Raw genomic sequence first — 24,617 nt, 5'->3', positions numbered from 1 at the left:
GACCCCCGGGCCCCCGCCGGTTTTCAGAGGTTTTTTTTTTTTTCTTTCCCCTTTGTTCGTTCTCATCCCTGAAAATTGGAAATTTTAATATGGGTGCCTGCTCACTTTTAGAGCCATCCTCAAGCAACCTGTCAAGGAGCTGCAACTCTTTCTTCTTCCGGGTGGGCTGCATTTGAGGCCATCCAAGGTTACTACTTGATTAAAAACATCAAAAATGGTGGTTTTAAAAAGCTTGCCCCATATAGTCGAACCTCTGAAGAGGAACAGTGCGGCTTCCTCAAGCATCCTGGAGGGTGCTGAGTTTGCCCATCCAGTCCACATGTGATTTGTGGACTTGGAGAAGGCGTATGATCAGGTACCCCAGGAGATACTGTGGGAGGTGCTGCGAGAGTATGGAATGAGGGGATCCCTTCTCAGGGCCATCCAAACTCTGTACTCACAAAGCGAGAGCTGTGTTCGGGTTCTTGGCACGAAGTTGGACTTGTTTCCAGTGGGGATTGGCCTCAGCCAGGGCTGCACCTTGTCACCAATCCTGTTTGTGATATTCATGGACATGATATCGAGGAGTAGTTTGGGGAGGGGGTTCCCAGTTTGTTGGGCTCAGGGTCTCATCACTGCTTTTTTGCAGATACTGTGGTCCTATTGGCTTCATCGGCCGGTGACCTCCAACACTCACTGGATCGGTTCACAGCCGGGTGTGAAGCAGCTGTGATGAGGATCAGCACCTCTAAATCTGAGGCCATGGTTCTCAGCAGGAAACCAATGGATTGCCAACTCTGTGTAGGAAACACGGTCTTGCCCCAAGTGAAGGACTTCAAGTACCTCGGGGACTTGCTCACGAGTGAGGGGACAAAGGAGCATGAGATTGACCGGAGAATCGGCACAGCAGGGGTGGTATTGCATTCGCTTAATTGTACTATTGTGATGAAAAGGGAGCTGAGCCAAAGCAAAGCTCTCGAGCTATTGCTCAATCTTCATTCCTACTCTCACCTATGGTCATGAGGGTTGGATCATGACCAAAAGAACTAGATCACAGGTACGAGTGGCCAAAATAGGCTTCCTTAGGATGGTGGTTGCTGTCTCCCTTAGAGATAGGGTGAGAAGCTTAGTTATCTGTGGGGACCTTGGAGTAAAGCCACTGCTCCTTTACGTTGAAAGAACCAGCTGAGGTGGTTCAAGCATCTGGTAAGGATGCCCCCTGGGATCCTCCTTAGGGAGGTGTTCCAGGCACGTCCATCCGGGAGGAGACCACAGGGTAGACCCAGGTCTAAGTGAAGAGATTATATCTTCGCACTAGCCTGAGAACGCCTTGGGATCCCCCAGTCAGAGGTGGTCAGTGTGGCCCAGGAAAGGGAAGTCTGGGATCCCCTTCTGCCCTGCTGGAGTTGTTGCCCCCATGACCCAATCCCGGATAAGTGGTTGAAGATGACTGAGTAATTTGCCCCATTGGTTATACTTGGCTATTGTGTCATAGAATAAAGTAGACGTCAACCTTGTTTCTCCTTTACTTTGGAGACCAAACATTCAGTACAGTGAGAAGAATTCCGTTTTTATTAATCCCATTAGCTCAAATGATTAATTTGAATCACCTTTTACCAGAATTGGAGCAGCTTTTAATACCAGGTACAAACTGAAATTGACCATAGTCACCATTTTTGCTGTGTTTACTCCATAACATTCAATTGTACATTGTCCAAACTGGACCTTTTTAGAGTCCTTATGATCAGACACAGTTTTCCATCAAATGACGGAAATCCGTCAAAATCGGAATTCAGTTTCCGTCATTTCCGCCAGAAGTTCTCAATCACTAAGTTAAAAAACTATTTTAATGCTTTACTTACTTCACTACACGCAGCTGCGCGGGTATGCTGCGTGTGAGGGGGCCGTTCCGTGTCTGGCACTGGCTGCTTTCAGCAGCTGCAGCTTCAGTCAGTGCGGAGTCTGACTGGGGCTACTGTGGGGCTCAGGATGCTGCTGGGTTCTGTTCGGACGAACCACCATGTTTCTCTTTGATAGAAACGTTCTTTAAAAAGGAAAATTGACACTCAAAGTGAGAGCAGATGGTGTGGCTGCTGAACTGCGTCAGTGAGCAGGATAGAGGGGAGGGTGTTAGTGTTTTATTCTGTAATCGTGATCATCACTGAGTTTTTAAAATGTCTATTGCAAAGTGTTCTTTTTTTTTTTTACGGCATCGTGCAAGTTTTATCAGTCCGCGGACACTGATCTGTGTGTTACAGATACAAATCGGTGTCCTCGGATCCGAAATTCGAGGAGAAAAATCCCTCTCAAAGCCTGGCTGTTGCGACAGTTGTGTGGCTCCTGCAAGACGCTAAAGCTAAACGTTGCATGTGTACATCATAAACTTTTAGAGCTCTCTCGTTTTTAAAAGAATTGTGCAGCATGTCTGTGTCACGGACCAACGTCGGAGAGAGGGAAGATGGCGAGAAAGACAGTTTGAAAAAGTCTGATAAGGACAAGAATCTGTGGCTTCATCAATACACCTGAAAGATTAAAAAAAAATGGGAAAGGTGAACTGTGCCATCAGTAAACATGGTAAGAATTTTTCTCTGGAAAATAAACATTATGCTGTTCAAACAGGATTTAGAAAATTTCTGACTTTTTTTTTTCATTAATCTTAACTTTCTTTCATTGGAAACAGACTGTGGCTTTCATCCCCAAACATCCTTTCAATTGCTGGGATAAGAAAAGTGTCCAAAATATCAACGTAAACTTGTGCATTTATTGATGATGTAATGACAGCCATCTCTCCAGTGCCTTTACCTGACATGCAGCCCCATATCATCAATGACGGTGGAAATTTACATGTTCTCTTCAGGCAGTCATCTTTATAAATCTCACTGGAACGGCACCAAACAAAAGTTCCAGCATCATCACCTTGCCCAATGCAGATTCGAGATTCATCACTGAATATGACTTTCATCCAGTCATCCACAGTGCACGATTGCTTTTCCTTAGCCCATTGTAACCTTGTTTTTTTCTGTTTAGGTGTTAATGATAGCTTTCGTTTAGCTTTTCTGTATGTGTATCTCATTTCCTGTAGGCGGTTATTTACAGTTCGGTCACAGATGTTGACTCGTTTCCTCCCATTCGTTCCTCATTTGTTTTGTTGTGCATTTTCAATTTTTGAGACATATTGCTTTAAGTTTTCTGTCTTGATGCTTTGATGTCTTACTTGGTCTACCAGTATGTTTGCCTTTAACAACCTTCCCATGTTGTTTGTATTTGGTCCAGAGTTTAGACACAGCTGACTGTGAACAACCAACATCTTTTGCAACATTGCGTGATGATTTACCCTCTTTTAAGAGTTTGATAATCCTCTCCTTTGCTTCAATTGACATCTCTCGTGTTGGAGCCATGATTCATGTCAGTCCACTTGGTGCAACAGCTCTCCAAGGTGTGATCACTCCTTTTTAGATGCAGACTAACGAGCAGATCTGATTTGATGCAGGTGTTAGTTTTGGGGATGAAAATTTACAGGGTGATTCCATAATTTATTCCTCAGAATTGAGTGAGTCCATTTTTTTTTCTTTTTTTTTTTTCCCTCTGCTTGGTCTAAAGTAACCATTACTGACTGCCACAATTATTTTTCCTGATTTCTTAGTGTTTCTTAAAGCCAGAAAGTTGCCATTTGAAATGACTTTAGTTTTGTGTCATGTCTGTGATCTGCTTTTTTTCCTACAAAATTAAACAACTGAATGAACATCCTCCAAGGCCGGTGATTCCATAATTATTGCCAGGGGTTGTACATGAAATTACACAAGAATGTAAATGAGTTTCTATTAATGTAGAATTTTCATGGGAAAAAGACACTGTGGCTTTGAGTGGATTTACAGGAATTTACACAAGAATATGTGGCTTTTTTACTATAAGGTATGTTATTGATACTTTACCATGATTTTCAAAACATTCTTCAAGCTCTAGCTGTGGTTTTTGAAATGCTTTAACAGTCTTTTCAGTTTTCATGAATTTCATATGGTTTAATTGTTCTGAGTTAATGCATTACAACCATTCCGGCATGGAGCCCTGTTCAGTTTTATTCAACCTTTATATTTTTTGCCAGAAAAATTAACTTGTCCAAAACTGTCACACTCTATAAGGGATTTTTAAAGAGAATTAATGTTAAAGAATCCCTTTACTTTTTTACAGTTTATTTTATTTTCTGTCTCTTTCTATTAACTGTTTGTTTAATGTTTGTTAAAATATCTTTTTAAATAAAGTTTTGAAAACAAATACATTGTGGGAGAGGCAAAAAAAAGTGAGTAAAACCACCTTAAAAATATTTAGAACCACAAACTTGATTCTTGGTTTGTTTGTTTATTTTTCCATTAAAATTGGCCATCACTTATTAAAATAAAATAACTTCTCAGGCCAGGGCTTCTCAAAGTCTGGGGACTATTTAATCACAGAGCAGCAAATGAGGTCAGTAGGCTGAGTGAGTCCGAGTGAGGAGGATTGTAGATATCCCTCCACTCAGTGCTTTCAGGCTGCTGCAGGCAGCGGAGGAGGAGGAGACCCACTGCCACTCGGTGACAACAGAAACTTTCACTTTCAGTCGCCAAACATCAGAAAAGTCTCCAGTAACTCCAGGAAAAGTAGTTAGATTTATTGCTAGTCGCCTTTGAGAAAATAAGTCATCAAGAGAGTTTGGACAGTTGCCAGACTTGGCGAGAAAGTCGCTAAGTTGGCAACACCGAATGTAAACACACCCAACGCAAACTCACCCGTGAACAGCCCTGTACTGAACCGAACGTCCCGTACCGAAATGGTTCAATACAAATACATGCACCGTTACACCCTTAATTAATAAATAAATAAATAAATAGTGTGTATATATAAATAAATAAAAAAAAAATAATATGGAGTCCATCTGTGTGTATTGTTTTGAAGCAGTTTTCAGAAGATTTCTACTTAATGATTACAAAGAGCCAGTTTGCTGAGATCCCATAGCTTCTGAAACTCAGAACAGTAGATTTATAAGTCCTTCCAACATGTGGCCCTGATTGTTACTGTGGCCAATAGCTGTGCTGATTATATGTAACATTTATTGCCTGTGTTACCACCTCTCCTCCCTTTTACCGCTGTTTTTCTTCTCTCCTGCCTTCTTGCTGCTCTGTTTCGGCGGATGTTTGTCCAGGGTTCTGGATGAAGACTTCTACAAGCAGCCCTTCTCTGAGCTCATTGGTTATGTGTATGTTGCTCCAACTAACATCCTCCCTTCTAAGTTTTACTTTCTCCATTGTCATCAACTCCCTGCCATCTCACCAATAACACATTCATCTCACTGATTTGGCCATATTCTCCTGTGATGCTGTATTTTTTTTTTTTTTTTTTGTCTTTTTTGGTCCATTGTTCACTTCTTTGATTTGTGAACTTTGCATTTGTTTTTATTTGATCATATGATTCTTGCAAATATGAAGTGCAGTGACTCCATTGCATGTAATATGAATGTTACCTTCAGGATATTTAGTGTTGTGAGTGAATGCATGCCACTGCAGATGGTGCCAGTTTTTTTTCAGTCACTTCCTTGAAAATCTAACTTTTAATTGCGCCTTTTGAGTTTATGATCATTCATCATTCAACTCCATCATTTTCCTCAACCAATTCAGCAAGGAATTTTCCAAATGTGTTTTGTAATGTCTGTGTCCCCCTCTTCCACCCCCCCCCCCCCAAAAAAAAAAAAACTTTTATGTGAAGTTGCAGCCATAAGTTCACATACATGTTGGATAAAAACTTAGATTTCATCCTGTCAAATAATGTAAGTCAGGTACAATGTATTTTATTTAAGTTTCAAGATGGCTTTACTTGAGGTTCTCTTCACTGTCAGCAGTTCACATACATGAAGATGAATTTTGCTTTAAACAGGATGGAAGGTTCCTGTAATTAGTTGTGAAAGCTTCTTAATGAAAAAAAGGCATAATTCAGCATTAAATGTTTAATCTATGGCTGTATTATTGAACCTACAGTGCATCCAGAAAGTATTTACAGCGCTGAACTTTTTCCACATTTTCCTTATGCTGCAGCCTTATTCCAAAATGGATGAAATTTATTTTTTCCCTCAAAATTCTACACACAATACCCCATAATGACTATGTGAAATGTTTTTGAAATTTTTGCTTATTTTTTAAAAGTTAAAAAAAAAAACTAAGAAATCACAAGTACATGAGTATTCACTGCCTTTGCCATGAAGCAAAGGCAGAATTGAGCTCAGGTACATCCTATTTCCACAGATCCTTTTTGTTTCGACAGCTTAATTGGAGGCACACACCTGCCTACATATAAGGTCCCATAGTTGATAGTGCATGTTGGAGCACAAAGCAAGCATGAAGTCAAAGGAACTGTCTGTAGACCTCCGAGACAGGATTGTCTCGAGGCAAAAATCTGGTGAAGGGCACATTTCTGCTGCTTTGAAGGTCTCAATGAGCACAGTGGCCTCCACCCATGAATGTAACTTCAGATCCATCAGGACTCTTTGCTGCCCCCTCCCCCCCCCCAACTGAGCGATCGGGGGAAAGGGGCCCTAGTCAGGGAGGTGATGAAGAACCCAATGGTCACTCTGTCAGAGATCCATCATTCCTCTGTGGAGAGAGGAGAAACCTTCCAGAAGGACAATCGTCTCTGCAGCAACCCACCAATCAGGCCTGTATGGTAAAGTGGCCAGACAGAAGCCACTCCTTCTTAAAAAGCACATGGCAACCTGCCTGGAGTTTACCAAAAGGCACCTGAAGGACTCTCAGACCTTGAGAAACAAAATTCTCTGGTTTGATGAGACAAACTCTTAGGAGTGAATGTCAGGCGTCATATTTGGAGGAAACAGGCAGCATCCCTACAGTGAAGCATGGTGGTGACAGCATCATGCTGTGGGGATGTTTGTCAGCGGCAGGAAATGTGAGACTAGACAGGATTGAGGGAAAGATGAATGCAGCAACCAAGACATCCTGGATGAAAACCTGCTCCAGAGCACTCGTGACCTCAGACTGGGATGACGGTTCATCTTTCAGCAGGACAATGACCCTAAGCACACAGCCAAGATATCAAAGGAGTGGCTTCAGGACAACTCTGTGAATTTCCTTGAGTGGCCCAGCTAGAATCCGATTGAACATCTCTGAAGAGACCTGAAAATGTTTGCGCACCGACATTCCCCATCCAACCTGATGACGCTTGAGGTGCTGCAAAGAGGAATGGGCAAAACTGCCCAAAGGTAGGTGCACCAAGTTTGTGACATCATATTCAAGAAGACTTGAGGCTGTAAAGTGCATCAACCAAGTATTGAGGTGGGTGTTAAAAAAAAAAAAAAAAAAAAAAAAAAAAAAACTCTATTCATGTTTAGCCACATGTTCTCCTTGAATTGCTGGCTGTCTGAGTGGTGTCCAAAAAATGAGGTGGGCTTCATAGATAATTGGCAAAGCTTCTGGGGAAAACCTGGTCTTGTTAGGAGAGACGGCATCCATCCCACTTTGGATGGAGCAGCTCTCATTTCTAGAAATCTGGCCAATTTTCTTAAATCCTCCAAACCGTGACTATCCAGGGTTGGGACCAGGAAGCAGAGTTGTAGTCTTACACACCTCTCTGCAGCTTCTCTCCCCCTGCCATCCCCTCATTACCCCATCCCCGTAGAGACGGTGCCTGCTCCCAGACTACCAATAACCAGCAAAAATCTATTTAAGCATAAAAATTCAAAAAGAAAAAATAATATAGCACCTTCAACTGCACCACAGACTAAAACAGTTAAATGTGGTCTATTAAACATTAGGTCTCTCTCTTCTAAGTCCCTGTTGGTAAATGATATAATAATTGATCAACATATTGATTTATTCTGCCTTACAGAAACCTGGTTACAGCAGGATGATTATGTTAGCTTAAATGAGTCAACACTCCCGAGTCACACTAACTGCCAGAACGCTCGTAGCACGGGCCGAGGCGGAGGATTAGCAGCAATCTTCCATTCCAGCTTATTAATTAATCAAAAACCCAGACAGAGCTTTAATTCATTTGAAAGCTTGACTCTTAGTCTTGTCCATCCAAATTGGAAGTCCAAAATTGAAGACTTAACAGTATTCCCTGAAAACTCCCTTCTGTCTGATCATTTCTTAATAACATTTATATTTACTCTGATGGACTACCCAGCAGTGGGCAAAAAGTTTCATTACACTAGAAGTCTTTCAGAAAGCGCTGTAACTAGGTTTAAGGATATGATTCCTTCTTTATGTTCCCTAATGCCATATACGAACACAGTGCAGAGTAGCTACCTAAACTCTGTAAGTGAGATAGAGTATCTCGTCAATAGTTTTACATCCTCATTGAAGACAACTTTGGATGCTGTAGCTCCTCTGAAAAAGAGAGCTTTAAATCAGAAGTGCCTGACTCCGTGGTATAACTCTCAAACTCGCATCTTAAAGCAGATAACCCGTAAGTTGGAGAGGAAATGGCGTCTCACTAATTTAGAAGATCTTCACTTAGCCTGGAAAAAGAGTCTGTTGCTCTATAAAAAAGCCCTCCGTAAAGCTAGGACATCTTACTACTCATCACTAATTGAAGAAAATAAGAACAACCCCAGGTTTCTTTTCAGCACTGTAGCCAGGCTGACAAAGAGTCAGAGCTCTATTGAGCCGAGTATTCCTTTAACTTTAACTAGTAATGACTTCATGACTTTCTTTGCTAATAAAATTTTAACTATTAGAGAAAAAATTACTCATAACCATCCCAAAGACGTATCGTTATCTTTGGCTGCTTTCAGTGATGCCGGTATTTGGTTAGACTCTTTCTCTCAGATTGTTCTGTCTGAGTTATTTTCATTAGTTACTTCATCCAAACCATCAACATGTTTATTAGACCCCATTCCTACCAGGCTGCTCAAGGAAGCCCTACCATTATTTAATGCTTCGATCTTAAATATGATCAATCTATCTTTATTAGTTGGCTATGTACCACAGGCTTTTAAGGTGGCAGTAATTAAACCATTACTTAAAAAGCCATCACTTGACCCAGCTATCTTAGCTAATTATAGGCCAATCTCCAACCTTCCTTTTCTCTCAAAAATTCTTGAAAGGGTAGTTGTAAAACAGCTAACTGATCATCTGCAGAGGAATGGTCTATTTGAAGAGTTTCAGTCAGGTTTTAGAATTCATCATAGTACAGAAACAGCATTAGTGAAGGTTACAAATGATCTTCTTATGGCCTCAGACAGTGGACTCATCTCTGTGCTTGTTCTGTTAGACCTCATTGCTGCTTTTGATACTGTTGACCATAAAATTTTATTACAGAGATTAGAGCATGCCATAGGTATTAAAGGCACTGCGCTGCGGTGGTTTGAATCATATTTATCTAATAGATTACAATTTGTTCATGTAAATGGGGAATCTTCTTCGCAGACTAAGTTTAATTATGGAGTTCCACAAGGTTCTGTGCTAGGACCAATTTTATTCACTTTATACATGCTTCCCTTAGGCAGTATTATTAGACGGCATTGCTTAAATTTTCATTGTTACGCAGATGATACCCAGCTTTATCTATCCATGAAGCCAGAGGACACACACCAATTAGCTAAACTGCAGGATTGTCTTACAGACATAAGGACATGGATGACCTCTAATTTCCTGCTTTTAAACTCAGATAAAACTGAAGTTATTGTACTTGGCCCCACAAATCTTAGAAACATGGTGTCTAACCAGATCCTTACTCTGGATGGCATTGCCCTGGCCTCTAGTAATACTGTGAGAAATCTTGGAGTCATTTTTGATCAGGATATGTCATTCAAAGCGCATATTAAACAAATATGTAGGACTGCTTTTTTGCATTTACGCAATATCTCTAAAATCAGAAAGGTCTTGTCTCAGAGTGATGCTGAAAAACTAATTCATGCATTTATTTCCTCTAGGCTGGACTATTGTAATTCATTATTATCAGGTTGTCCTAAAAGTTCCCTAAAAAGCCTTCAGTTAATTCAAAATGCTGCAGCTAGAGTACTGACGGGGACTAGAAGGAGAGAGCATATCTCACCCATATTGGCCTCTCTTCATTGGCTTCCTGTTAATTCTAGAATAGAATTTAAAATTCTTCTTCTTACTTATAAGGTTTTGAATAATCAGGTCCCATCTTATCTTAGGGACCTCGTAGTACCATATCACCCCAATAGAGCGCTTCGCTCTCAGACTGCAGGCTTACTTGTAGTTCCTAGGGTTTGTAAGAGTAGAATGGGAGGCAGAGCCTTCAGCTTTCAGGCTCCTCTCCTGTGGAACCAGCTCCCAATTCAGATCAGGGAGACAGACACCCTCTCTACTTTTAAGATTAGGCTTAAAGCTTATAGTTAGGGCTGGATCGGGTGACCCTGAACCATCCCTTAGTTATGCTGCTATAGATGTAGACTGCTGGGGGGTTCCCATGATGCACTGTTTCTTTCTCTTTTTGCTCTGTATGCACCACTCTGCATTTAATCATTAGTGATCGATCTCTGCTCCCCTCCACAGCATGTCTTTTTCCTGGTTCTCTCCCTCAGCCCCAACCAGTCCCAGCAGAAGACTGCCCCTCCCTGAGCCTGGTTCTGCTGGAGGTTTCTTCCTGTTAAAAGGGAGTTTTTCCTTCCCACTGAGTTTAAAAGCAGGAAATTAGAGGTCATCCATGTCCTTATGTCTGTAAGACAATCCTGCAGTTTAGCTAATTGGTGTGTGTCCTCTGGCTTCATGGATAGATAAAGCTGGGTATCATCTGCGTAACAATGAAAATTTAAGCAATGCCGTCTAATAATACTGCCTAAGGGAAGCATGTATAAAGTGAATAAAATTGGTCCTAGCACAGAACCTTGTGGAACTCCATAATTAACCTTAGTCTGCGAAGAAGATTCCCCATTTACATGAACAAATTGTAATCTATTAGATAAATATGATTCAAACCACCGCAGCGCAGTGCCTTTAATACCTATGGCATGCTCTAATCTCTGTAATAAAATTTTATGGTCAACAGTATCAAAAGCAGCACTGAGGTCTAACAGAACAAGCACAGAGATGAGTCCACTGTCTGAGGCCATAAGAAGATCATTTGTAACCTTCACTAATGCTGTTTCTGTACTATGATGAATTCTAAAACCTGACTGAAACTCTTCAAATAGACCATTCCTCTGCAGATGATCAGTTAGCTGTTTTACAACTACCCTTTCAAGAATTTTTGAGAGAAAAGGAAGGTTGGAGATTGGCCTATAATTAGCTAAGATAGCTGGGTCAAGTGATGGCTTTTTAAGTAATGGTTTAATTACTGCCACCTTAAAAGCCTGTGGTACATAGCCAACTAATAAAGATAGATTGATCATATTTAAGATCGAAGCATTAAATAATGGTAGGGCTTCCTTGAGCAGCCTGGTAGGAATGGGGTCTAATAAACATGTTGATGGTTTGGATGAAGTAACTAATGAAAATAACTCAGACAGAACAATCTGAGAGAAAGAGTCTAACCAAATACCGGCATCACTGAAAGCAGCCAAAGATAACGATACGTCTTTGGGATGGTTATGAGTAATTTTTTCTCTAATAGTTAAAATTTTATTAGCAAAGAAAGTCATGAAGTCATTACTAGTTAAAGTTAAAGGAATACTCGGCTCAATAGAGCTCTGACTCTTTGTCAGCCTGGCTACAGTGCTGAAAAGAAACCTGGGGTTGTTCTTATTTTCTTCAATTAGTGATGAGTAGTAAGATGTCCTAGCTTTACGGAGGGCTTTTTTATAGAGCAACAGACTCTTTTTCCAGGCTAAGTGAAGATCTTCTAAATTAGTGAGACGCCATTTCCTCTCCAACTTACGGGTTATCTGCTTTAAGCTGCGAGTTTGAGAGTTATACCACGGAGTCAGGCACTTCTGATTTAAAGCTCTCTTTTTCAGAGGAGCTACAGCATCCAAAGTTGTCTTCAATGAGGATGTAAAACTATTGACGAGATACTCTATCTCATTTACAGAGTTTAGGTAGCTACTCTGCACTGTGTTCGTATATGGCATTAGGGAACATAAAGAAGGAATCATATCCTTAAACCTAGTTACAGCGCTTTCTGAAAGACTTCTAGTGTAATGAAACTTTTTGCCCACTGCTGGGTAGTCCATCAGAGTAAATATAAATGTTATTAAGAAATGATCAGACAGAAGGTAGTTTTCAGGGAATACTGTTAAGTCTTCAATTTTGGACTTCCAATTTGGATGGACAAGACTAAGAGTAAAGCTTTCAAATGAATTAAAGCTCTGTCTGGGTTTTTGATTAATTAATAAGCTGGAATGGAAGATTGCTGCTAATCCTCCGCCTCGGCCCGTGCTACGAGCGTTCTGGCAGTTAGTGTGACTCGGGAGTGTTGACTCATTTAAGCTAACATAATCATCCTGTTGTAACCAGGTTTCTGTAAGGCAGAATAAATCAATATGTTGATCAATTATTATATCATTTACCAACAGGGACTTAGAAGAGAGAGACCTAATGTTTAATAGACCACATTTAACTGTTTTAGTCTGTGGTGCAGTTGAAGGTGCTATATTATTTTTTCTTTTTGAATTTTTATGCTTAAATAGATTTTTGCTGGTTATTGGTAGTCTGGGAGCAGGCACCGTCTCTACGGGGATGGGGTAATGAGGGGATGGCAGGGGGAGAGAAGCTGCAGAGAGGTGTGTAAGACTACAACTCTGCTTCCTGGTCCCAACCCTGGATAGTCACGGTTTGGAGGATTTAAGAAAATTGGCCAGATTTCTAGAAATGAGAGCTGCTCCATCCAAAGTGGGATGGATGCCGTCTCTCCTAACAAGACCAGGTTTTCCCCAGAAGCGTTGCCAATTATCTATGAAGCCCACCTCATTTTTTGGACACCACTCAGACAGCCAGCAATTCAGGGAGAACATGTGGCTAAACGTGATGCAGGCATCCATTTCAAAATGAGCCCATACTTGCACAAAAACAATAAAGCTTATCATTTTGAACATTAAATATTTTGTCTTTGTGGTGTATTCAATTCAATATAGGTTTATTAGATTTGCAAATCACTGTATTCTGTTTTTAGTTACATTTTACACGTCCCAACGTCATTGGAATTGGGGTTGTACCACAAGTAACTGTACAGTCTATTGTAAAAAAATGTGACACTTTCAACCACAAAGACTTTACATCGAGGAACTAGGTCCAAATTAACACCCAGGAATTTAAAATGTTTCTTCTTTAAGGCCAACAGAACCTCAGTCACTACTAAGGAATTGTTGGAGACATCAGATAGAAATGTGCAGTTGTTTCTGTAACCTGAAAGCCTGTTGACCAAGAAGCAAACAGTTTATCTGAAATTGATACTTTATATCTTCATGTGGAAATAAAGTAGACATTCTCACTGACTTCTGCATTTGGGTAAAATTGAGTTAGAATTTTTCTCCCTGTTCTATGTGAACTGATGTCTGCAACTGTAATTGTATGAATCTGTAAAGGATTATTTATTTTTCTTAATGTATTTGGTACTTAAAAAGTGTTTATGAGTGGTTCTCATTGAAACTACATATTTTCCAGTTGCAGGACTGTGATGTAGAATTGTTTGAAGCAGTTGTGTGTCCACTGTTGAGCTTGGTGATCACATCGCTATCACATTTTCATCCTTTGTTTTAGAGATGACATTAAAATTGACGTTTGTTTCTAAATACCATTAACAGAGACTTCTGAATTTCTGTTATGTAGTGGTCTCTACAGATGACTCTAAATACCTTTTTGACTAAAATGCTAAATGTGTCAATGTTAAGTTTAACATGGAGCGGTGTTTTTTTTTTTTTTTTTTTTTTTGCACATTTTCTTTAAAGATTTTTTTTAAGACCATAAATTCTCAAAAAACAAAACAAAAAAAAAATTGATATTATGGCCCCATTCATACTTACTGCCTTATTTAAACACGATTGAACTATAATCAAAATATGTGCTGCATTTTTATAGTTGCTTTTTCATGAGGTGGGAATGCTCTCAATGTGTGGGTTTTTTTTTTTGTGTGTGTGAAGTGTGTTGAATGTGAGGATCCATCTAATTGATGTACCACTAATCTATGGGCATGTAGTCTAGTGCAGTGTTGAGGGGGAAAATGCATGAACAGTCAGGTACAGAATTATTTGAACAGTGATGCAATTTTATGTCATTTATGTAATTTTATGTCTACTAATCACTAATCACAATGGGGTTAAATTGAAACTGTCAGGATGTGTTTGTAGTGCATGGCTTACTTAAAATATCTTTTATGTGGGAATTGCAGCCATTTTTACACAATATCCCTCAATTTTCAGAGAAAATATAGTAATTTAAAACATTTCTTTCACTGCCATTTTTCTTCACACAAGTCAGATGATGGACACATGAACATTTCCAAGTCAGCAAAAATGTCAGTCATGAAGAAATCAAAACTTTCTGGGAAATCTGTCTGGAGTAGGCCCTTCAAAAATGTGCCTGACCATGCATGAGGGATACTAATGAGGGAAGCCACTGAGACACTCTTTGCAACTCTAAGAGTTATAAACCTATGTAACTGAGTGGATAAATTGTCTGGTGAGACTTTAGTCTGTTGCATCACCAGTTACCACCAGAACTTTCAGCTACAGTTTGGCATAAGGTACATGGGAGACTCATTGAAGCCTACATAACTTTCAGATTTGTCTGGGTGGCTTCCCTCTCAAGTCTTCTTGCACAGCCACTCAGTTTTTGAGAATTGCCTATTCCAGAGAGGTTTGAAATGCAGTGCTGTACTGTTTGTATTTCTTAATGATTGATGGACATGAAGTCCAAGATCATGACAGGCTTCTGTACCATCCCCTGACTTGCCTAGAAAACTGTCTGTAAATGTGATATTGTAGTAACATGACTACTTTCAGTTAGTTTGTTCAATTACTTGTAGCCTCAAATGGACATTCTCTGTATATAAATTGGTTAATGCAACATTTTTGTTAAACCTGGCAAAATTACAAAAACTGTCACAGTTGAAATACTTATGGACCTGACTGTATTTGCTTGGATATATTTTGTCAACTCATTTACTGTAAGTCACTGGTTATTTGTAGTTTTGGAGCTCTTTAAATTTCTGGTTGACTTTTAAGTATTTATAATGTGGCATTCTGTAACATTCAGTTTAAGTTTCTGAAGTAGCTTCTCTGTCCTGTTGATGGTAAACTAAAATGCAGACAGATATTGATGACACCGCTGGCCATGCTGTGATGAATACCCAATTGCTTCAAACATAACAGTATTCACGCTTTCTTAGTGTTAGCAGCTGTGTAGCTACCGCCATCCTACAAGATGACAAGGTCACAGAGCTAGCTGTCCAGTAGTTGTGTAGCCTTTGGTTTTTTTAAACACTTAGTAGTATCCTCAAGACTAAACTGTGGTGTGTTTATTTTCTTGGGGGGTTTTTCCATTGTATATAACATTCTCAAGGAGCAGTGTAATTGTGGCTTACTACTTTTTTATGGGCTGCAAACATTCTTGAATTAGAATGCAATTGAACATTGCTCATATAAAACATGCAGACACCTGTATACTACATTGTAAAGTGTTTTTTCTTCTGATTAGGGAGAGCTGTCTTGCAGAATGTTACAAAAACATTTTAGTTAACATGCTTTTAAAAGGTTTTTGTGGTAGTAACATGTCTCAGGAAAAAAGTAAACTAATGTAAAAACTTTAAACCCATTAATTACACTGGTCAACGCGATTTTTATTGCGTGGAGTTTTTCAATGGTTTCAATGATTTTAGGTAATTTGGGGGTGCTGAATCCAAATTTGTTCATTTTTGCCAGTCACATCACATTTTTGAGATATGAAAACACAGTTCTCATATCAAGCATTGAAGCAAAAGCTGCAATCTCGCGCACCTTTAAAAATGATATTCCAGCTCTTGTTCGCATTTCTCGAACCTGGTTTAAAAACTGTGCTTTTGAAGCTGCTTTTGTGCATGATTAGTGGCGCCAAACTTGAGTGAATGAGTAACATTTGCATAATCCATCAATATGGAACATGCAGATTACAAAAAATGTGATGTGATAGAGGAAATCTGAGCTCAGATTTGGATTCAGTATCCCAACATTACCCTAAATCAGTTCTCAAAGTCCATGCAATAAATTTTTTTGTTGTTGTTGACCAGTTACTTGCCTCTAGGGCAAAATTTTAAAGCTATTTTAAGTTACACTTGAGTGCCATTTCTGAGGGAGACTCCAGACTTTAATATCTGTGTATTTAAGAGAAATGTCTCAAAACCAAAGGCTGCACACTCATTACTTTCTACAACTGTTTGGAAGAAAAAGTTTGAAAAATGTTGCTTTTGCATGTTTGCTTCTGGCATTGCCATTTCTTATTTTTGGTTGTATTTAATTTTCTCCCCTTCCCCCTTTCTCTCACCTATATTCTGACTTTTAAAACTGTTTCTCCCTGTTTTCTCTTCCTATGCACCTTTAAAGCACACACATTAACCATCCTTGCTACCGCCTAGACCAGTTAAGTAAAAACATGAAATCCCAAAACATCCTTATAATAATTTTTGTCTGGTAATAGGTGCAGTTGTTTACTAATGTTTCTCATTCTGTTTATTGAGCCAGCTGTGAAGTGTAGTTTAGATCCATTGCCTATATAGAAAATTAGTATGTCTTTCTGTGATGTTATGGTCCTCTTAGTCCATTGTGTATTTGTAGTTTGACTTATCACTGGCTTTTCTTCCCCACGATGCTGTGTGTACTGCCCTCAGTAGTTTGTTTTCAGTTCAGTTGACTGGGGGGGTACAATTAACCAGGTGTAATTCCTAATAATGGATTTCTTGATACATTTGTGGGTGGGTTTGTGGGAAGGCTTTAAACCCCATAATCTGTGGCTTGCATTTCAAAATGTCCCATTGGGAGTAATGAAATGCATTATTTTCAAGGTCATTCTTTATTTGTACTTCAGATTTGTGTTGTTCAGCAGACCCGAAAGAGTGTCGTGTGTGTGTGTGATGGATTGTTTTAAAAAGCCCCATTTATTCCCTAGAAGGCATTTTTCTTCTGACATACTGGAAAGTCTATCAAACAGAATTAAATATTGTCGTGTCTTTGCCACACTCCCAAATGGCCTGCTTCTCAGCTACAGCAAAATGCATGGCAAAGGTGGTGCTTCCAGTAGGGATGCACCCATCCACAATTTTTCACTTCCGATCTGATCCCGATACCTGAATTTGGATATCTGCTGATACCGACACTTTTCCGATCCGATACCAGAGCTGTTTTCTTTAAAGGAGACCTGCATTGAAAAAAATGCAGTCAGATTTTTTGAACAAAAAATGACTTACATTTACACATGAGATCCTTCTGAATGTAGTAAAGTAAATCTGCAAGCCCAGATCTGTCATTCAACGGCGAAATCTTCATTTGAAAATGACAAATTTACAGCTAACATTTAGCCCTTCGCAAATTGTCTCTCTCATCATGGACGCTGCCGAGACGTCCCGGACAAGACCCTCTCCCAGCATGCATTGCGCCAATTGTAATTTGTGGATTTACGTCAGTTTGCATCTGCACCTTTTTCTTGTCTTATACGGAAGGATCTACTTTTTTTAAAACTTCATATTGTCTTGTGGCACGTTTGGTGAGTACACATTTCTTTTATTTGTGCTTGAAAATTATTTTGGGGGACTTTTTCATACGCCCGTTTGAGTGGTGTCGCAATGAAAATCTACTGTCTTTCGCCTCTGGTACCATCGCGGGATATGGAGGCAAGACCCGCAAAGAATCCCAGTCATTAAAAATATATAAACCTCTCTCAGCATCCATGGAGCTCTGGGGCTCCGATTGCCGAGACGTGTGGTGCTGTGGATTTTGCCGCAAGAAGTCTGTCCTTGCAGCAACAGGTGTACCGGCCGCTTCGCATTAAAACAGCGAGCGTAGCGGAGGCAGAGAGCGGGAGAGGAAGAACGGCGCCCGCTATCGATGTCGTTGCTGATCTGAGCACACAGATCTGTATCTCACATTCATTGCAGCTTACTTTTGGATGTTGAAACCAGGACGTGTATAAGTAACATTACTAACAGATAAAATCAATTTCAATGCAGGATCGGACTGAAGGCGGGAGCGCGTCGTCTTGTCCCTGACGTCATGGAAATGATACGGCTGTACAAACTGTTTTCACAGAGGGCTAAATTTTAGCTGAAAATTTGTCATTTTTAAACGAAGATTTCGCCGCTGAATTACAAATTTGGGCTTACAGATTTACATTACTGCATTCACAAGGGTCTTATAAATACATATCAACTATTTCTTTCTGAAATCTGACCACATTTATTTCAATGCAGGTCTACTTTAATATTATTATTATCATTATTGTTGATTTTGTATGAGGATTTTCTTAAAAAGGAGACCTGTATCTAAGATAAAAGCCTAGATTTGATGTTTTGGTGAAAGAATTAAGTGCTTTTATTTTTTTTATAGACTTCTATAGACTTTTTTTATAGACTTAAAGAGAACAGATAGCACTCTGTCTCTCTCCCTCTCTCTGCATCTGTCTCGCTCACTTTCTCTTTCTTTCTCCCTCATTTTCTCTCTCCCTCTGTCTCTTGCTTTCTCTCCCTCCGTCTCTCTCTTTTTCTCTCTTGCTATTTTCGTGCTGCGCAAACTGAACTTTTTGTAAACACAAAGCCTTTCAACTGTAAAATAAATGTACCATCACTGACGCTCACGCGCAGGATTTTACTGATTTTTTTTCCCCTTTCAGCAGACAGAATCTCTGTTCATCTTCTCCTCGGCTGCATGCTTAGCTGGCGTTTTACAGCCTCGGGACAGTGAAGCGGCTAACTTTTTAGCACACATGTTCAGAAACAATTTGGTCAATTTTTCGGAAAATCCATGCTTGACAAACAGCCAACTTGAACCAGAGAGCCGGGCAGAAATTTGCCGCTGACTGCAGCTAGAACACTGCGGAAGAGAACTCCCTTTCAAACAGCTGACTTCAAAAACCTCTCCTTCTCCTGCTCAGCAGTAGGGATGGGTATCGAGAACCGGTTCCTTTCGGGTATCGTTGAGAAATGATTCGATCCACCGACGTCAATAAGCTTTGTGCTTAACAATTCTGTTATCGGTCCTTCAAAGTGGCCGTTATTTTGGGGGGTGTTTGTCAGGAAAATTGTAATTTCTCTACATTGATTACAGACCCTGCAGCGGGTCCATAATCAACTTTTCTGCAGCGCGGCTTTGCTTTGAACCTTGAACTAATCGAAGCAGTGATTCGCAGATTGAAGCAGTGCTTCGATCTATTGCTTCGTTTATTTTTTCTTTCGCTTAATTTTCCCCCGCTAAAACCCTAAAGAGCATACGTCTGTGAGTATTATTTACCGTTTTTATGTTAAACCGACCTGTTATGGTCTTCTGAAACAGTTGGTAGATGTATTTTATAACTTAAAAACGGGAGCGATGCTAACGCATTAGCATGTCTATGGCATTTTCAATGTTAAAAGTTAGCATTAAGCAGTTGCAGCTGTCATCACGTTCGGGTGCATTTGTTTTCAAATTGTAATATTTTTTTAAATTTATTTTTGTTTTGTTGACCTCTAATTTCCTGCTTTTAAATTCAGATAAAACTGAAGTTATTGTACTTGGCCCCACAAATCTTAGAAACATGGTGTCTAACCAGATCCTTACTCTGGATGGCATTACCCTGATCTCCAGTAATACTGTGAGAAATCTTGGAGTCATTTTTGATCAGGATATGTCCTTCAATGCGCATATTAAGCAAATATGTAGGACTGCTTTTTTGCATTTGCACAATATCTCTAAAATTAGAAAGGTCTTGTCTCAGAGTGATGCTGAAAAACTAATTCATGCATTTATTTCTTCTAGGCTGGACTACTGTAATTCATTATTATCAGGTTGTCCTAAAAGTTCCCTGAAAAGCCTTCATTCAAAATGCTGCAGCTAGAGTACTGACAGGGACTAGGAGGAGAGAGCATATCTCACCCATATTGGCCTCTCTTCATTGGTTCCCTGTTAATTCCAGAATAGAATTTAAAATTCTTCTTCTTACTTATAAGGTTTTGAATAATCAGGTCCCATCTTATCTTAGGGACCTCTTAGTACCATATCACCCCAATAGAGCGCTTCGCTCTCAGACTGCAGGCTTACTTGTAGTTCCTAGGGTTTTTAAGAGTAGAATGGGAGGCAGAGCCTTCAGCTTTCAGGCTCCTCTCCTGTGGAACCAGCTCCCAATTCGGATTAGGGAGACAGACACCCTCTCTACTTTTAAGATTAAGCTTAAAACTTTCCTTTTTGCTAAAGCTTATAATAAGGGCTGGATCAGGTGACCCTGAACCATCCCTTAGTTATGCTGCTATAGACTTAGACTGCTGGGGGGTTTCCCATGATGCACCCAGTGTTTCAATTTTCAATTCAATTTATTTCCTTTATATAGCGCCAAATCACAACAGAGTTGCCTCAAGGCGCTTCACACAGGTAAGGTCTAACCTTATCAACCCCCATAGCAACAGTGGTAAGGAAAAACTCCCTCTGAGGAAGAAACCTCAAGCAGACCAGACTCAAAGGGGTGACCCTCTGCTTGGGCCATGCTACAAACATAAATTACAGAAATAATTCACAGAACAATTCATGGACGAATATACAAGAATTGCTGTTGGTGCACAGGACAGGAGGATCGCCAACACAAACAACTCCCATCTCTGGATGGAGCTGCACCTTAAACAGAGAAAAAACAGAATCAGGCATCAGAAAGACAAAAAATACTGTATAATTTGCCAGCATTAATCAACAAGAAAAACAGAAGACATACTAAGGTGATCGCCGGCCGCTAGCCCTAAGCTTCACTAAAAGACCCAGAATTTAGGTGAAGTTGAGGCCGCGGCCCACTTCAATTACTAATAACATGACTTAAGAGTAAAAAGCGTAAAACAAAACTGCACCAGTATGCTAGCCATATGAAAGGGAAAATAAGTGTGTCTTAAGTCTGGACTTGAAAGTCTCCACAGAATCTGATTGTTTTATTGACGCAAGGAGATCATTCCACAGAACAGGGGCACGATAAGAGAAAGCTCTGTGACCCGCAGACTTCTTATTCACCTTAGGGACACAAAGTAGTCCTGCACCCTGAGAACATAAAGCCCGGGCCGGTACTTAAGGTTTAATTAGGTCAGCTAGGTAGGGACGTGCCAGTCCATGAATAATTTTATAGGTTAGTAGCAGAACCTTTAAAATCTGATCTCACTGGGACAGGAAGTCAGTGAAGAGACGCCAAAATGGGTGTAATGTGGTCAAACTTTCTGCTTCGTGTCAAAAGTCTGGCTGCAGCATTCTGAACCAATTGGAGACCCCTAATGCTAGACTGCGGTAAACCAGAAAATAGAACATTGCAGTAGTCCAATCTAGAAGAGATGAACGCATGGATCAGGGTCTCGGCATCAGCCATAGACAGGATAGCACGAATCTTCGCTATATTTCGCAGGGGGAAGAAAGCAGTCCTAGTAATATTTATAATATGGAGGCCAAAGGACAACGAAGGATCAAAAATTACCCCAAGGTTCCTCACTTTGTCAGTGTGATGTATGACACATGAGCCTAGGCTGAGTGTTAACTGGTCAAATTGATGCTGATGTCTCACTGGACCAAGAACCATCATTTCAGTCCCTGAGGAACCCCAAATTTCATGTCACTAAGGTTAGAGGTAGTGTTACTGTACAAAACACAGTGAGAACGACAGGTCAAGTATGACGTCAGCCATGCAAGGGCACTCCCGGTAATCCCAAAAGGATTATCAAGTAGAATATGATGATCCACTGTATCAAATGCAGCACTGAGATCTAACAGCAACAGAACCGTAGTGGTGTCCGAATCCATTGTAAGCAGAAGATCATTCACCACTTAAGTGAGAGCCGTTTCTGTGGAATGATATTTTCTAAAAGCAGACTGCAGCGGCTCAAAAAGATTATTCTCAGTAAGATAGTTTACGAGCTGCCGTGACACCACTTTTTCCAGAATTTTAGAGCAAAATGATAGATTTGATATCGGCCGATAGTTTTTCAATCCACTAGGGTCAAAATTAGGTTTCTTAAGTAATGGTTTAATCACTGCATATTTGAAACGTTTAGGAACAGATCCAGAAGTTAAAGAAAGAGTAATAATTTTCCAGCACAATCGGCCCAAGAGTGGACCACAGGTCCTTAAACAGTTTCGTTGGTATAGGATCATATAAACAGGTTGTGCTTTTTGTTGACGTTACGAGTTTCGTCAGCATGTCTAGAGAGATGCCATCAAATTCTGTAAATCTAGGTAATACCTCAGTAGTGGCGCCCACCTCAATAGCAGGGTGTAGTTGCTGGGTTAAGGCATGCTGGGATATGTTCAACCTAATGTTATCTATTTTCTTAAAGTAATCCAGGAAATCTTGTGCTGTAAAAGGAGAGCGAACTACAGAAGGTTGTCCATGAATAAGTGTTGCCACCGTGTTGAACAAGAACTTTGAGTTATGCTTGTTTTTGTTGATCAAATCAGAGTAATAGGTCCGCTTTGTAGCCAGTAATGCATGCTTATAGTCTAAGATAGCATCACGCCATGCAAGGTGGAATACTTCTAATTTTGAACGACGCCATTTCCGTTCTAGACCTCTTGCTTTATGCTTGAGGTCACGCAGGTAATCATTGAACCAAGGTGACTGCGATTTGGGGGAGCGTGGTTTCAACACAGGTGGTGCAATCATGTCGAGTGTCGTTTTGAGCACTGAGTTTAAACTATCCACAAGTCTGTCTGGGTATTTGTCAAAAGTGAGGCTAAGACATCAGGCAGTCTAGCTTCTAGTTCAGTCTTAATTGAGGAGTTGATGCATCGCCGTAATGATAAATAAGGTTGGTGTTCCACTAAACACGGCAGTGAAACTGTAAAATTAATAAGTGAGTGATCAGAGACCACTGATGTAAGAGGCATGATGTCAATATTCGTGACAGCAATACCACGTGCGAGAACCAGATCCAGGGTATTTCCACTAATGTGCGTCAAATCCCGAATGTTTCTTTTTATTCACCTCTTTTTGCCCTGTATGCACCACTATGCTTTTAATCATTGGTGATTGATCTCTGCTCTCTTCCACAGCATGTCTTTTTCCTGATTCTCTCCCCTCGGCCCCAACCATTCCCAGCAGAAGACTGCCCCTCCCTGAGCCTGGTTCTGCTGGAGGTTTCTTCCTGTTAAAAGGGAGTTTTTCCTTCCCACTGTCGCCAAGTGCTTGCTCATAGGGGGTCATTTTGACCGTTGGGGTTTTTCTGTAATTATTGTATGGCTTTTGCCTTACAATATAAAGCGTCTTGGGCAACTGTTTGTTGTGATTTGGCGCTATATAAATAAAATTAATTTGATTTATATATTAATAATCTAATGATTTATATATAATATATACTTATTATATACAATTTTAGAGAAAGAGACAAAAAGAACCTGAATAGAAACACAACAGAAAATATAAAACCAACTAACAATGAACATACATAAATAAATACATACAGAAATAAATGTTTCCTGTGAACACCTAGTGACTCTTACACCTCCATTTCATCCCTGTCTTATTTAAGTTTGACAGTTTGTTTGGGTCAAACCATATTTTCAATGTGTTAATTTCTTCAGTGATTTCCTCCAGAACTATCTGCCAAACTAGAAAACTACTGGAATGAATTTGAATAAGGAAAGTTGTTTTGTTGTTTTTTTTTTCCTCACCAAAATGGATGCTGCACTCACTCCAGTTATTGTCTGGAATAGCCCCAGATTGCATTTCAGAGCTTCTAGAATTGAAACATTTTCGTGCAGGTGGTGTTGGGGGGTAATTTTGGGCTTCAGCTTTTTTTTTTGGTTGTTTTTTTTTTGTTTTGTTTTGTTTTTCACCACTTTCATCCCTGAATATGTGAAATCGTGAGTCACTTTTGTGCAGATTAAAGTTATTAACTGGGACTCCTGTCTTGTTGCGAGAAAGGAGAATCGTCCTCCGTTCTGTTCACACAGCTCCAAATGCTGCGCGGCTCTCTGCCGAGTCAAGTTACAATGATAGAGTCCAGTCAGAATTAATAACTTCAAAGCAAAACACCATTTTGTTTATTTTTATTTATGTCCAGAGATCAAGGATACAGTGACCAATTTTATATTTGTTTACTTTAAGACTCAATGAAATACATAGAAACCCCGTAAAGCCTACTTTTAGTACAAAATTCACGAGGTATCGATAAGGGAATCGATAAGGAATTGGATCGATAAGCAGAATCGATAATGGTATCGATATAGATAAAATCTTATCAATACCCATCCCTACTCAGCAGTAAACAAGCAGAGAGCAAACACCAACAGTTGAGAGCATTCACAGTGGCTCTTCTCCGGTATCGGAAAATGACGCGGGTTGGATCTGTATTTTCCGATACGTGAATTACGTTGGTATCGGATACCAATCCGGGATCGGATCGGCCCATCCCTAGCTTCCAGTCCTGTTGAGGCTAAAAAAAACAAAAACAAACAAAAAACTAAACTTTCCATTGTGGTTCTTCAGCAACGGCAGTGTACAGACGATCTGAATAATCACTGTCCATGTTTTGAAGTGCAAAACAGGACCTGAAACTGCAGGGTCGTTGTGTGGTTG

General features: G+C 40.0%; 1 protein-coding gene and 1 long non-coding RNA gene across 4 annotated transcripts in view; one reads left to right on the top strand and one right to left on the bottom strand.

The window, feature by feature from the left end:
* Nucleotides 1-24,617, top strand: part of clta (clathrin, light chain A) — a 41,808-nt gene that overhangs the window by 15,543 nt on the left and 1,648 nt on the right. The window contains exons 5-6 of one of the 3 annotated variants that reach the window (XM_034187680.1): nucleotides 5,156-5,209; nucleotides 16,442-16,477. The exons of 1 other annotated variant lie outside the window; for it this stretch is intronic. In XM_034187680.1, the coding sequence (XP_034043571.1) occupies nucleotides 5,156-5,209; nucleotides 16,442-16,477 (90 nt within the window). The remainder of the gene's footprint in view (nucleotides 1-5,155; nucleotides 5,210-16,441; nucleotides 16,478-24,617) is intronic. One more of the 3 variants, XM_034187681.1, reaches the window with a different exon arrangement.
* LOC117525747 lies at nucleotides 4,501-17,411 on the bottom strand. The gene is made up of 3 exons (XR_004565133.1): nucleotides 17,400-17,411; nucleotides 10,289-10,291; nucleotides 4,501-4,816 (listed from the first exon to the last, which is right to left on the bottom strand). It is a non-coding gene; the product is annotated as an uncharacterized LOC117525747 (long non-coding RNA).

Source organism: Thalassophryne amazonica, chromosome 15 (genome assembly GCF_902500255.1).
Source record: "Thalassophryne amazonica chromosome 15, fThaAma1.1, whole genome shotgun sequence".
Taxonomy (NCBI): domain Eukaryota; kingdom Metazoa; phylum Chordata; class Actinopteri; order Batrachoidiformes; family Batrachoididae; genus Thalassophryne; species Thalassophryne amazonica.
This window is presented reverse-complemented; position numbering and strand designations above follow the sequence as displayed.